Raw genomic sequence first — 15,572 nt, forward strand, 5'->3', positions numbered from 1 at the left:
AGGACACCAGAGTCACTGCCCATCTTTCACCACAGGCTGAAAACCCACCTCTTCAGGAAACACTACCCTTCCTCTTTGCCTGACCTACTTGTTGTTAACTAGTTGTAGGAACTCTTGTTTTATTGTTGTTCTGTTTTATTGGATCTTGTTTAGTCGATACACTTTTTGTTTTAGCTCGTGCTCATTTGATTTTGCTATTTTGTCTCATCTGTTTAAGACAGTAGGTAGCTGATATATAGCACTTTTACCTTAGCGCTAGGTATACTCTTGGTTGCTTGTTTTTGCAGGAAATGCACTTCAGACTTCTGGTGATTAGTAGTTCTGTTCCCTACCTATGTTGAATGCACTTATTGTAAGTCGTTTTGGATAAAAGCGTCTGCTAAATGACTGTAATGTAATGTAATAATAACATAAAAGAGTCACTGATGTCAGGACAGCAGAGTCACTGACGTCAGGACAGCAGAGTCACTGATGTCAGGACAGCAGAGACACTGATGTCAGGACAGCAGAGTCACTGATGTCAGGACAGCAGAGTCACTGATGTCAGGACAGCAGAGACACTGATGTCAGGACAGCAGAGTCACTGATGTCAGGACAGCAGAGACACTGATGTCAGGACAGCAGAGTCACTGATGTCAGGACAGCAGAGCCACTGATGTCGGGACAGCAGAGTCACTGATGTCGGGACAGCAGAGACACTGATGTCGGGACAGCAGAGACACTGATGTCGGGACAGCAGAGACACTGATGTCAGGACAGCAGAGTCACTGATGTCAGGACAGCAGAGTCACTGATGTCAGGACAGCAGAGTCACTGATGTCAGGACAGCAGAGACACTGATGTCAGGACAGCAGAGTCACTGATGTCAGGACAGCAGAGTCACTGATGTCAGGACAGCAGAGACACTGATGTCAGGACAGCAGAGACATTGATGTCAGGACAGCAGAGTCACTGATGTCAGGACAGCAGAGACACTGATGTCAGGACAGCAGAGACACTGATGTCAGGACAGCAGAGACACTGATGTCAGGACAGCAGAGTCACTGATGTCAGGACAGCAGAGTCACTGATGTCAGGACAGCAGAGACACTGATGTCAGGACAGCAGAGACACTGATGTCTGGACAGCAGAGTCACTGATGTCAGGACAGCAGAGACACTGACGTCAGGACAGCAGAGTCACTGATGTCAGGACACCAGAGTCACTGCCCATCTTTCACCACAGGCTGAAAACCCACCTCTTCAGGAAACACTACCCTTCCTCTTTGCCTGACCTACTTGTTGTTAACTAGTTGTAGGAACTCTTGTTTTATTGTTGTTCTGTTTTATTGGATCTTGTTTAGTCGATACACTTTTTGTTTTAGCTCGTGCTCATTTGATTTTGCTATTTTGTCTCATCTGTTTAAGACAGTAGGTAGCTGATATATAGCACTTTTACCTTAGCGCTAGGTATACTCTTGGTTGCTTGTTTTTGCAGGAAATGCACTTCAGACTTCTGGTGATTAGTAGTTCTGTTCCCTACCTATGTTGAATGCACTTATTGTAAGTCGTTTTGGATAAAAGCGTCTGCTAAATGACTAATGTAATGTAATGTAATGTAATGTAATGTAATGTAATGTAATGTGTGTGTGTGTGTGTGTGTGTGTGTGTGTGTGTGTGTGGACCTGTAGTTTAGCAGTCTGTGTGTGCAGGCTGGTGTTCTGCTCCTGCAGTGAGGTGGCGTGTCTCTGCAGCGCCCCCATCTGGTTGCTGAGGGAATTGCTCTGGTTGTCCATCTGTTTGACCTGATCCTTCAGCAACGTGCTTTCTGTCTGCAGAGATGCATTCTGGGAAGAAAAACTATCAATCAATCACACATGATCAATATGTAGGTAGGGTTAGCATTAGCATAGGGTTAGGTTTAGCATAGGGTTAGCATTAGCATAGGGTTATCATTAGCATAGGGTTAGCATTAGCATAGGGTTATCATTAGCATAGGGTTAGCATTAGCATAGGGTTGGGTAGGTAGGGTTAGCATTAGCATAGGGTTGGGTAGGTAGGGTTAGCGTCAGCATAAGGTATGGTAGGTACGGTTAGCTTTAGCATTGGGTAGGTTAGATAGGGTTAGAGTTAGCATAGGGTTGGGTAGGTAGGATTAACATTAGCATAAGGTAAGTTAGGTAGGGTTAGCATTGGCATAGGGTTGGGTAGGTACGGTTAGCTTTAGCATAGGGTTGGGTAGGTAGGGTTAGCATTAGCATAAGGTAAGTTAGGTAGGGTTAGTGTTAGCATAGGGTTGGGTAGGTAGGGTTAGCATTAGCATAAGGTAAGTTAGGTAGGGTTAGCTTTAGCATAGGGTTGGGTAGGTATGGTTAGCTTTAGCATAGGGTTGGGTAGGTAGGATTAGCGTTAGCATAGAGTTGTGTTGGTAGAGTTAGCGTTAGCATTGGGTAGGTTAGATAGGGTTAGAGTTAGCATAGGGTTGGGTAGGTAGGGTTAGAGTTAGCATATGGTTGGATAGGTATGGTTAGCATTAGCATAGAGTAGGTTAGGTCGGGTTAGCGTTAGCATAGGGTTGGGTAGGTAGGGTTAGCATTAGCATAAGGTAAGTTAGGTAGGGTTAGCTTTAGCATAGGGTTGGGTAGGTAGGGTTAGTGTTAGCATATGGTTGGGTAGGTACTAGATAGGGTTTCAATCACTGCATCATTGTAGGATTAGGGTAAAGTAGGTAAAGTAGGTAAAGGTACCCTACGTACATTTTTCTCCACATCAATCAGGTGGTCTTTGAGTCGCAGCAGCTCAGCTGTGGCTGACCTCTGAACCTGCTGGCTTTGCCTCAAAGGCTGCTGGGAAGTGTGGTTCTCTAGCTCGTCCTGCTGCTGACGCAGAGTACACACGGTCTGACGAGCCTGTAGAGACAACCAGCAATACATCAATATGATTGGCTTAGAACAGCCTTCTTACTGGCACAGCAGTCCTGTCCTGGCCTCATCAGCACATCAGTCCTGTCCTGGCCTCATCAGCACATCAGTCCTGTCCTGGCCTCACTTCACTGGCTCCCTGTCCATTTTACAATTGATTTTAACGTCTCAAAACGGGTTTACTATATATATATATATATATATATATATATATATATATATATATATATATATATATATACATATATATATATATATATATATATCCGTCGTTGCGTCCATGGGACGCACTAGAGTTGTCACCAACAACAGTGAAAAATATAACAATAATTCGCGGTAAAATTAGTAGTGCACGATAAGTATCGGCCCGATAATTATCGGTCTGATATCAGGAATTATGACGTCATCCCGATAAAACCGATAACATTAATAATAGCTCCGATAATATATAATATTTGTCAGCTGTGATCTGCATGGACTCTCTCGGTTAGACACCGTTGGTGGAGAAGTATAACTCTCCGGTTAGACACCGTTGTACTGGAGAAGTATAACTCGGTTAAACAGCGTTGTGTGGAGACTCGCACACGCAGCAGCGGCACAGCCCCTCCCCTCTCCCCCCCCTCCCCCCCCCACACACACACACACACACACACACACACACACACACACACACACACACACACACACACACACACACACACACACACACACACACACACACACACACTCTGTTAGGCTAAGCTACACACAGAGAGAGTGAGGCGGCATGAGGAGCTGGTTGAGACCTGGTCTCAAACGTGTTAAAACGTCTTGGACAGACCACTGTCTCTGGAATAATAACTGATCATCATACATACAGGTCTACAACTAACCTTTGTTGCTGTTGTCATCTTAAATTGACCAGCCAAAGTAAAATTCACGTTTTTAGAGTGTTCTCCAACTTGCTTGGAGATCAGAGTGATGTGGCGCATGCGTTTAACGCATGTTGTCAATCAGCTGTGTAACATTAGCAGGTTAACGATGGCTCGTTGAGCCTATGCATTTGACCCTGATTTGGCCACAAAGGCAATCAAAAGCACTAATTAATGGCAGCTGTAAGTAACCGGTTGTCTATCGTCTGTGCCTTGTGTATGTTTAATAGCCAACTGAATGTTTTCTGTAGCCTAGAGATATCATATCAAGTAATTCCCTGAAGAGGGTAGACCCTCTCCCTCATGCTAAACTTAAAGTGACTTATAAGGTTCCACTTCTCCTCAAAAAGACAACTTTATTTTCCTTTCTCAATGACAAGCCTAATATTATTATAGTATTTTGGCTATGTGCAATAACTGCAAGCCAATGTTCATAGGCAGTGTCAGTATTTGTCTTCATTATTTCCTATTTCTTTAGTTGCCAATATTTCCACTGTAAGCCAGTGTTTTCAGTCTTTTATTGCTAAATTTGCTAAATAAATTCTACATTCATAAATAATACAAAATAAAATAATGATTAAAAGGTTCTATGATTAAATGTATTCTATTGGTCAAAGCTATGTTAAATCCACCTGTTGCCCACTACTAGTATTTCTTACCATAAGGTGTGCTAATACTACAGATTCATATAGATTTGAAAACATATATTTATGATTTATATATATTTGTATTATCGGTATCGGTCTTGAGAAGCAGGAACGGGTCCGCAGCAGGAACCCCCCCGTCCCGTCCCGTCCCGGGGGGCACCGAACGGGTCCAAGCACCGGGCACCACGTAGGGTGTGAATTTGTGGGACTCATAAAATGTCCCTGGGACCCATCTAAAAGACCACCCTTGGGTCCCAGGACCCATTACATTGAAAACCTAGCAACATCACTGTATATATATATATATATATATATATATATATATATATATATATATATATATATATATATGTATTTATCTCAACCTTGTTCAGCACTTCGGTCAGCTTCTGTTGTTTTAAATGGGCTTTATAAATAAAGTTTGATTTGATTTGAATAGTAATAGTAATGGTAATGGAGTAGTAATACTCACAGTAGCCAGGTCATTGTGTAGTGTGGTAATAGTAATAGAGTATTTATACTCACAGTAGCCAGGTCATTGTGTAGTGTGGTATTCAGACTGATGGTTTCTTGTAGTTTTTTCTCCAGACCTGAAATCTTTTCTTCTTTAATCTTCAGAGTTTGTTGAACGGTTTCCTCTAGACGAGACTCCAGCAGCCTGTACCTACTACACACACACACACACACACACACACACACACACACACACACACACACACACACACACACACACACACACACACACACACACACACACACACACACACACACACACACACACACACACACACACACACACACACACATCAATGTTACAATATAATTATTTATCAGACACTCTTCATCCAGAGTGACTTACAGTAAACAAGGTAAACACATACATAGAATACAGAGAGACAGTGTAGTGTCTCAGTAAACTATAGGATCATAGAATACAGAGACAGTGTTGTGTCTCAGTAAACTATAGGATCATAGAATACAGAGACAGTGTAGTGTCTCAGTAAACTATAGGATCATAGAATACAGAGACAGTGTAGTGTCTCAGTAAACTATAGGATCATAGAATACAGAGACAGTGTAGTGTCTCAGTAAACTATAGGATCATAGAATACAGAGACAGTGTAGTGTCTCAGTAAACTATAGGATCATAGAATACAGAGCAAGTGTAGTGTCTCAGTAAACTATAGGATCATAGAATACAGAGACAGTGTTGTGTCTCAGTAAACTATAGGATCATAGAATACAGAGACAGTGTAGTGTGTCAGTAAACTATAGGATCATAGAATACAGAGAGACAGTGTAGTGTGTCAGTAAACTATAGGATCATAGAATACAGAGAGACAGTGTAGTGTCTCAGTAAACTATAGGATCATAGAATACAGAGACAGTGTTGTGTCAGTAAACTATAGGATCATAGAATACAGAGAGAGTGTAGTGTCTCAGTAAACTATAGGATCATAGAATACAGAGACAGTGTAGTGTCTCAGTAAACTATAGGATCATAGAATACAGAGAGACAGTGTAGTGTCTCAGTAAACTATAGGATCATAGAATACAGAGACAGTGTAGTGTCTCAGTAAACTATAGGATCATAGAATACAGAGAGACAGTGTAGTGTCTCAGTAAACTATAGGATCATAGAATACAGAGACAGTGTAGTGTCTCAGTAAACTATAGGATCATAGAATACAGAGAGACAGTGTAGTGTGTCAGTAAACTATAGGATCATAGAATACAGAGACAGTGTAGTGTGTCAGTAAACTATAGGATCATAGAATACAGAGACAGTGTAGTGTGTCAGTAAACTATAGGATCATAGAATACAGAGAGACAGTGTAGTGTGTCAGTAAACTATAGGATCATAGAATACAGAGACAGTGTAGTGTCTCAGTAAACTATAGGATCATAGAATACAGAGACAGTGTAGTGTCTCAGTAAACTATAGGATCATAGAATACAGAGAGACAGTGTAGTGTGTCAGTAAACTATAGGATCATAGAATACAGAGACAGTGTAGTGTCTCAGTAAACTATAGGATCATAGAATACAGAGAGACAGTGTAGTGTGTCAGTAAACTATAGGATCATAGAATACAGAGACAGTGTAGTGTCTCAGTAAACTATAGGATCATAGAATACAGAGACATTGTAGTGTCTCAGTAAACTATAGGATCATAGAATACAGAGACATTGTAGTGTCTCAGTAAACTATAGGATCATAGAATACAGAGACAGTGTAGTGTCTCAGTAAACTATAGGATCATAGAATACAGAGACAGTGTAGTGTGTCAGTAAACTATAGGATCATAGAATACAGAGACAGTGTAGTGTCTCAGTAAACTATAGGATCATAGAATACAGAGACAGTGTAGTGTCTCAGTAAACTATAGGATCATAGAATACAGAGACAGTGTAGTGTCTCAGTAAACTATAGGATCATAGAATACAGAGACATTGTAGTGTCTCAGTAAACTATAGGATCATAGAATACAGAGACAGTGTAGTGTCTCAGTAAACTATAGGATCATAGAATACAGAGACAGTGTAGTGTCAGTAAACTATAGGATCATAGAATACAGAGACAGTGTAGTGTCTCAGTAAACTATAGGATCATAGAATACAGAGACAGTGTAGTGTGTCAGTAAACTATAGGATCATAGAATACAGAGACAGTGTAGTGTCTCAGTAAACTATAGGATCATAGAATACAGAGACAGTGTAGTGTCTCAGTAAACTATAGGATCATAGAATACAGAGACAGTGTAGTGTCTCAGTAAACTATAGGATCATAGAATACAGAGACAGTGTAGTGTCTCAGTAAACTATAGGATCATAGAATACAGAGACAGTGTAGTGTCTCAGTAAACTATAGGATCATAGAATACAGAGACAGTGTTGTGTCTCAGTAAACTATAGGATCATAGAATACAGAGAGACAGTGTAGTGTCTCAGTAAACTATAGGATCATAGAATACAGAGACAGTGTAGTGTGTCAGTAAACTATAGGATCATAGAATACAGAGACAGTGTAGTGTCTCAGTAAACTATAGGATCATAGAATACAGAGAGACAGTGTAGTGTCTCAGTAAACTATAGGATCATAGAATACAGAGACAGTGTAGTGTGTCAGTAAACTATAGGATCATAGAATACAGAGACAGTGTAGTGGCTCAGTAAACTATAGGATCATAGAATACAGAGACAGTGTAGTGTGTCAGTAAACTATAGGATCATAGAATACAGAGACAGTGTAGTGTGTCAGTAAACTATAGGATCATAGAATACAGAGACAGTGTAGTGGCTCAGTAAACTATAGGATCATAGAATACAGAGACAGTGTAGTGTCTCTCTAGCATCCTGGGAGCACAGATCTCCACCAGGCCAGGTAGTAGAAGTCAATGGTAGTCAATAAGGATGAAATGGTCCGTATTGATGACATGACTATAGAGATAATGTTTATATGAAATAGAGATAATGTTTACATAAAATAGAGATCATGTTTATATGAAATAGAGATAATGTTTACATAAAATAGAGATAATGTTTACATAAAATAGAGATAATGTTTATATAAAATATATACAATATAGTAAGTAAGTCTTGGCGGGCCATGAGGCCCAGAGGGGGAGGAGTCTATCTCCTGTTTCTGTAGCGTGAGGCAGCTTGATGTGCTTCTATGTGAGTGTGAGTGTGAGTGTGAGTGTGTGTGTGTGTGTGTGTGTGTGTGTGTGTGTGTGTGTGTGTGTGTGTGTGTGTGTGTGTGTGTGTACCTGTCCTCCATGCAGTGTGTTTGCTGTAACAGTCTCTCTCTGTTCAGTCCAATCTTCTCCAGTTCTTCATTCAGTCTCTCCAGTTCAACACTGAACTGTTGAACACTGAGCTTCTCTGATACCAGCTCCTACACACACACACACACACACACACACACACACACACACACACACACACACACACACACACACACACACACACAGTTAGGGCGTAGCACCAAATTATGGGCCCTGGGGACAAAGATTCAATGCGGGCCCCCTATGATTTTTTCCCTTTAAAAAATATGTTTTTTTTTTAAATGTAGGACCCCCTTACCTGGGGGTAACTCAGTCCCACTTACACCCCCCCCCTGTGAAGCCCCTGAGGAGGTATACAGCAGTAAAGCTCAGAGCCCTACAGCCATTCCCACTAGGTTGCTCCAAGATGCAGCCGTTGTGGCAACATAACCAACCTGGCAACCTAATGTAACCAACACAACCAACCTGGCAACCTAATGTAACCAACACAACCAACCTGGCAACCTAAGGTAACCAACACAACCAACCTGGCAACCTAATGTAACCAACACAACCAACCTGGCAACCTAATGTAACCAACACAACCAACCTGTCCATCTCAAAGGTTATAGAAAGACTAATTTATGAACAGATAAGCTCCTGTTTGAATTCCAATCAGGCTTCAGCTGGTCCCACTCCTTGAGGGAAGGGAACAGGTGGTTGAGGTGAATGGTACCCTGTCTTCCCTCTCAGTAGAGTGTGGGGTCCCCCAAGGGAGCATTCTAGGGCCTCTACTGTTTTTGATTTACTTTAATGACATGAACTCGTCATGTAAATGCAATCTGTTCTTGTTTGCAGACGACTCAGCTCTCCTGGTCTCAGACAAGGACAACAGGTTAAAAGAGTACTTTAGCAGCATCTGTCTTTGGCTCTCAGACACATTATCACTGAATCCATTCTGTTTGGGTCAAGTATCAACCTCAACAAGTCCCCGGGTTTCATTACAGTCAGTGACAATGTGGTCACTAATAAGGAACAATGTGGTCACTATTAAGGAACAATGTGGTCACTAATAAGGAACAATGTGGTCACTAATAAGGAACAATGTGGTCACTAATAAGGAACAATGTGGTCACTAATAAGGAACAATGTGGTCACTAATAAGGAACAATGTGGTCACTAATAAGGAACAATGTGGTCACTAATAAGGAACAATGTGGTCACTAATAAGGAACAATGTGGTCACTAATAAGGAACAATGTGGTCACTAATAAGGAACAATGTGGTCACTAATAAGGAACAATGTGGTCACTAATAAGGAACAATGTGGTCACTAATAAGGAACAATGTGGTCACTAATAAGGAACAGGTCACTTAGGCTATGGGATAACAAACTCACAGGTGAAAACATGTCGTTAAAGGGTTAATGTTATAATTAGTTATAATTACCTCTCGTAGCGTAGCTAAGGTCTTCTTATCGATGGGTTAGTGTTAGTTATAGTTATAATTAGTTATAATTAGTTATAATTAGTTATAATTACCTCTCGTAGCGTAGCTAAGGTCTTCTTATCGATGGGTTAGTGTTAGTTATAGTTATAATTAGTTATAATTAGTTATAATTAGTTATAATTAGTTATAATTACCTCTCGTAGCGTAGCTAAGGTCTTCTTATCGATCGTCGCTTGTTTCTGCAGCTCCTTGTTCTCTCTCTCCAATTCCTTGGCTTTGATTGACACCTCCTTTAGCCTAGCCACTTCCTTAACCAGAGCCCCGCCCTCCTTTTCCACGGCGACCAACCGCCGGGCTTTCTCTTCCAGCTCCGCCTCCTTGGCCTCCAGCTGCGTTCTGATTCGCCAGCTCTCCTTCTCCAGCTGCTTCCTGTCCTTCTCCGATTGGTCCAGGTCGGAGCGGAGGCTCCTCCTCTCCTGATCTCCTTCCTCCCTTCGTCTCCTCTCCTCCCTCAGCTCCTCCACTTCCCTCCTCAGCTCCTCCTCTCCTCGCCGCGCCTCCTGCCTTCCTCGCTCCGCCTCCTCAGTGTCCTCCCTGCTCCGCTCGCTCTCCTCCTGCAGACGCACTTTGTCCTGGTTGAAGGAGGTCAGGGTTAGTGTGTGTGTGTGTGTGTGTGTGTGTGTGTGTGTGTGTGTGTGTGTGTGTGTGTGTGTGTGTGTGTGTGTGTGTTTCATGGGTTTGAACATGGGTTGTGCAACTTTGTTGAGTTTGTGTATATTCCAAGCATCAACACTGCCCCCTCATGGAAAGATGCCACGTTTACATCCCTTCAGGATAAGGCCCATGATGCAACAGGATAAGGCCCATGATGCAACAGGATAAGGCCCATGATGCAACAGGATAAGGCCCATGATGCAACAGGATAAGGCCCATGATGCAACAGGACAAGTGAAGCTGGTGTTCCGTTATGCAGATTACACATTATGTGTGTCAGCCCTGGTACTACTTACAGGCAGGTGTGTGTCAGTCACAGGTGTGTGTGTCAGTCACAGGTGTGTGTCAGTCACAGGTGTGTGTGTCAGTCACAGTGTGTGTGTCAGTCACAGGTGTGTGTCAGTCACAGGTGTGTGTGTCAGTCACAGGTGTGTGTCAGTCACAGGTGTGTGTGTCAGTCACAGGTGTGTGTGTCAGTCACAGGTGTGTGTCAGTCACAGGTGTGTGTGTCAGTCACAGTGTGTGTGTCAGTCACAGGTGTGTGTCAGTCACAGGTGTGTGTGTCAGTCACAGGTGTGTGTGTCAGTCACAGGTGTGTGTCAGTCACAGGTGTGTGTCAGTCACAGGTGTGTGTGTCAGTCACAGGTGTGTGTGTCAGTCACAGGTGTGTGTCAGTCACAGGTGTGTGTGTGTGTCAGTCACAGGTGTGTGTGTCAGTCACAGGTGTGTGTCAGTCACAGGTGTGTGTGTCAGTCACAGGTGTGTGTCAGTCACAGGTGTGTGTGTCAGCCCTGGTACCATTTACAGGCAGGTGTGTATCAGTCACAGGTGTGTGTGTCAGTCACAGGTGTGTGTAAATATACACTATAATATATACTATATATACTAACATATATATGGTATATATTATAGTGTATATATATATATATATATATATATAGATAAATAGTATAATATACTATATCCTACTATATAATTCTAGTAAGGGTGAGTCTGTCTGTAGTGGTGAGTGAGTGAGTAGGTGAAGCTACCCGGTTCTCCTCAGTGGCTGGAGCAATTGCTCTGATTTTGCACACAGACATTGACCATTACCATCTGAACTTAACTGTGAAGCCCGTTTTTTAATTTCATCAAATCTCAGCTTCTTATTAGTGTTTATGTGTCAAACAATGTCGCCTCCCGGGTTGCCAGATCATGTGCGCATATCCCCCCACGGATGGTCTAGTAGTTCTATAATAACATAATAACCTGGTTGTATATATATAATATACTACACATAGTTCTATAATAACATAATAACCTGGTTGTATATATATAATATACTACACATAGTTCTATAATAACATAATAACCTGGTTGTATATATATAATATACTACACATAGTTCTATAATAACATAATAACCTGGTTGTATATATATAATATACTACACATAGTTCTATAATAACATAATAACCTGGTTGTATATATATAATATACTACACATAGTTCTATAATAACATAATAACCTGGTTGTATATATATAATATACTACACATAGTTCTATAATAACATAATAACCTGGTTGAAGGAGGTGAGGTTGAGCTCCAGTCTCTCTGCTCTCCTCCTCTCTCCTCTGCTCTCCTCTCTGCTCTCCTCCAGCTTGCTCTCCAGCTCCTCTCTCTCCCTCTGCGCCTCCATCAGCTCCTCCTTCAGAGCGGAGAGACGGGAGGCCGAGGAGCGCAGGTTCTCGAGGGAGCAGCGGAGCTCCAGGTTCTCCTTGGTGAGGACGGCGTTCTCCTCCTCGCAGCGTCCCAGCCGCTGCACCTCCCTGCGCGCCTCCTCCCCCTCCCTCTTCAGCCTGCGGACCTCCTGCTCAATGCAGGACACCTCCTTCTGCAGAGCCTCCGCCCGCTCGCTGGACACACGCAGAGACGCCATCTAGAGGACACACAGGTCATAAGGTCATCTAGAGGACAGACAGGGTTCATATGGAAGGTCATAAGGACATCTAGAGGACAGACAGGGTTCATGTGGAAGGTCATAAGGTCATCTAGAGGACAACTTGTATGTGACCAGAGACATTAAAATCGAGATTAACGACAGGAAAGCTGCGTTTAAGAACAAGGACTTGGCCAAACTTAAGAGTTTGGACAAGAACCTAAAGAAGAAAATTGGGGAGGCGAAACAGGCTCATAGGAAGCGTTTAGAGGATTCATTTCAAGCAAATAACCCTAAAAGACTCTGGGACACTATGAAAAGTATGACCGGTATGTCTCCTTCCAATAAGCCAATTGTGACGGACAACGAACTGGTGTTTGCAAATGATTTAAACAGCTTTTTCTCTCGCTTTGAGTCTGTAAACGATGGTCTAGATAAAGGTGTAGATTTAATTGATGCGTTGGTGCCCTCTAGTGGGGATAGAATCACTGTCAGTGAGGAGGAAACCAGGCGCATATTTCAGCGTTTAAACGCAAAAAAAGCCCCTGGTCCCGACCTAATAAGCCCCCTTATTCTGAAGGATTTTGCCACAGAATTGGCCCCTGTCTGGCAGCCCATTTTTCAGCACATTGTTGATAATCCACATACTATACCACAGGCTTGGTTGACCGCTCACATAAAACCACTGCCAAAAAAGCCAAACCCTAAAGAACACAATGATTATAGACCAATAGCACTCACATCTGTTATCATGAAAGCTCTGGAAAAAATTATGGTTCATCATCTCAACAATGCCATATTTAACTCACAGGACCCATTTCAATTCGCTTACAAGCAGGGTCGTAGTACAGAGGATGCAGTTGTCACATTGGTTCACGTCATCTCTAAACATCTTGACAAACCAAAATCCTATGCTAGAGGACTTTTCCTAGATTTTTCTTCTGCTTTCAACACAATACAGCCGGACTTGCTCCTCACTAAAATGGTTCAGTTACACATTAATCCTTTTGTTATTCAGTTTTATCTTAAGTTCCTCACTGACAGAATTCAGTATGTAAAGGTAAACAAGACGGGACTCCGACTATGTGGCATCCGCGTGCGGTTAGGGTTAGGGTGCGGGTTTGGCTCAGGTTTACTGTTTAATGTCGGAGCACTGCGCTGTCGGAGGAATGCGCTGTTGGACTAACGTACTGCACCCAACAAGACACTCTCCTCTCCCATCAGGACCAGAGTTGGTGCACCCCAAGGTTGCATTAGCTCTCCTGTATTGTTTACTCTTTACACGGCAGACTGTAACACCTGAGAGTCAAATCAGTTTCTTCTGAAATATTCAGATGACTCTACGCTAATAGCTCTGATGACTGACAGTGATGACCCCAAACAGTACCAGTGTAGCGTTGACCGGCTTGTGGAGTGGTGTGACAAAAATAATCTGATTATCAACACTAAGAAAACTGAGGAAATTATATTTGGTCCTGCTCCCCGTGATAAGACACCACCGGTGACAATCCATGGTTCAGCTATTGAACAAGTCCCATCTTACAAATATCTGGGGGTGATGATAGATGCCACCTTATCATGGTCATCTCATATTGATTATATCTGTAAGAGGATACAGCAGCGTATGTACTCCCTACGCCGACTTAGATCGTTTGGTGCTAGCAGTCAGATCTTGTCTCTTTTCTATATGTCTGTTGTTCAAACTGTGATGTTGTACTGTAGCACGGCCTGGTTTAACAGCCTATCAATGGTATATAAGAACAAACTGCTTAGCCAAATTAAGATCTGCGCTAAAATTGTTGGTAGGCCAGTTGAGGTTGTGTTACGTTCCTTTAAAGAGGCCCAGATCAATAGTATGCTTAGACTGGCAAAGAGCATCTCCTCTGACCCCTTACACGTTTTAAATGATGAATATCAACTGATGCCCTCCGGGAGGCGGTTTAGAGTCCCTAAATATAAGAAAAACAGGCTAAAGAACTCTTTTGTACACCAGTCTGTAGTGCTTTTAAACCAAAGTCGGTAAACCAAGAGGATTTGTTCTACTGTTCTTGTTTCTGTCTGCTTCTGTGATGTATGTCCTGTAATGTATTGTGTATGTCCTGTAATGTATTGTGTATGTCCTGTAATGTATTGTGTATGTCCTGTAATGTATTGTGTATGTCCTGTAATGTATTGTGTATGTCCTGTAATGTATTGTGTGTGTCCTGTAATGTATTGTGTATGTCCTGTAATGTATTGTGTATGTCCTGTAATGTATTGTGTATGTCCTGTAATGTATTGTGTATGTCCTGTAATGTATTGTGTATGTCCTGTAATGTATTGTGTATGTCCTGTAATGTATTGTGTATGTCCTGCCTGTATCTTGAACGGTGACGTCATGGACACAAAGCAAATTTCGGTGAAAGCTGACAATAAAGTTGTATCGTATCGTATCGTATCGTAATCATCTACCTCTCTCTTCAGGGCGTCTCTGCTCCTCTCCAGCTTCCCCGCCTCTCGCTCCGCCTCCTCGCACCGGAGAGCTTTTTCCCGCAGTCTCTCTGCCTCCTCATTGGCCAGTTTCAGCTGGGCTTCCAGGCTGGCCAATCGGGCGCCGTTGTCAGTGATGTTCTGATGGAGGAGGCGGTTCTCCGTCTCCACCTCTCTGACCCGGGCCTCGCTGTTGGACTGAGCGCGCTCACGAAGAGACGCCATCGCCTCTGATAGGTGGAGAGTCTCGCTCTCCAGCTCTGAAATCTGATTGGACGAGACTATTTAACTATGATGCACAAAACACTGGAAATTAACCCTTTAAGACCTTTAACCCTTTAAGACCTTTAACCCTTTAAGACCTTAAACCCTTTAAGACCTTTAACCCTTTAACCCTTTAAGACCTTTAACCCTTTAACCCTTTAAGACCTTTAACCCTTTAACCCTTTAAGACCTTTAACCCTTTAAGACCTTTAACCCTTTAAACCATCATAAAGATACATATTAAACCATCATAAAGATACATATTAAACCATCATAAAGATACATATTAAACCATCATAAAGATACATATTAAACCATCATAAAGATACATATTAAACCATCATAAAGATACATATTAAACCTTCATAAAGATACATATTAAACCATCATAAAGATACATATTAAACCATCATAAAGATACATATTAAACCATCATAAAGATACATATTAAACCATCATAAAGATACATATTAAACCTTCATAAAGATACATATTAAACCATCATAAAGATACATATTAAACCATCATAAAGA

General features: G+C 42.0%; 1 protein-coding gene across 5 annotated transcripts in view; it reads right to left on the reverse strand.

The window, feature by feature from the left end:
* Positions 1-15,572, reverse strand: part of ccdc88c (coiled-coil domain containing 88C) — a 112,906-nt gene that overhangs the window by 50,159 nt on the left and 47,175 nt on the right. For all 5 annotated transcript variants that reach the window (XM_084045621.1, XM_084045620.1, XM_084045618.1 and 2 more), the window contains exons 15-21: positions 14,758-15,042; positions 11,947-12,306; positions 9,867-10,304; positions 8,227-8,354; positions 4,983-5,124; positions 2,735-2,887; positions 1,664-1,825 (exon numbers count right to left, since the gene is read on the reverse strand). In XM_084045621.1, coding sequence (XP_083901747.1) covers positions 1,664-1,825; positions 2,735-2,887; positions 4,983-5,124; positions 8,227-8,354; positions 9,867-10,304; positions 11,947-12,306; positions 14,758-15,042 — 1,668 coding nt within the window. The remainder of the gene's footprint in view (positions 1-1,663; positions 1,826-2,734; positions 2,888-4,982; positions 5,125-8,226; positions 8,355-9,866; positions 10,305-11,946; positions 12,307-14,757; positions 15,043-15,572) is intronic.

This window comes from Gymnoscopelus microlampas (genome assembly GCF_963454915.1).
Source record: "Gymnoscopelus microlampas genome assembly, chromosome: 20".
NCBI lineage: Eukaryota > Metazoa > Chordata > Actinopteri > Myctophiformes > Myctophidae > Gymnoscopelus > Gymnoscopelus microlampas.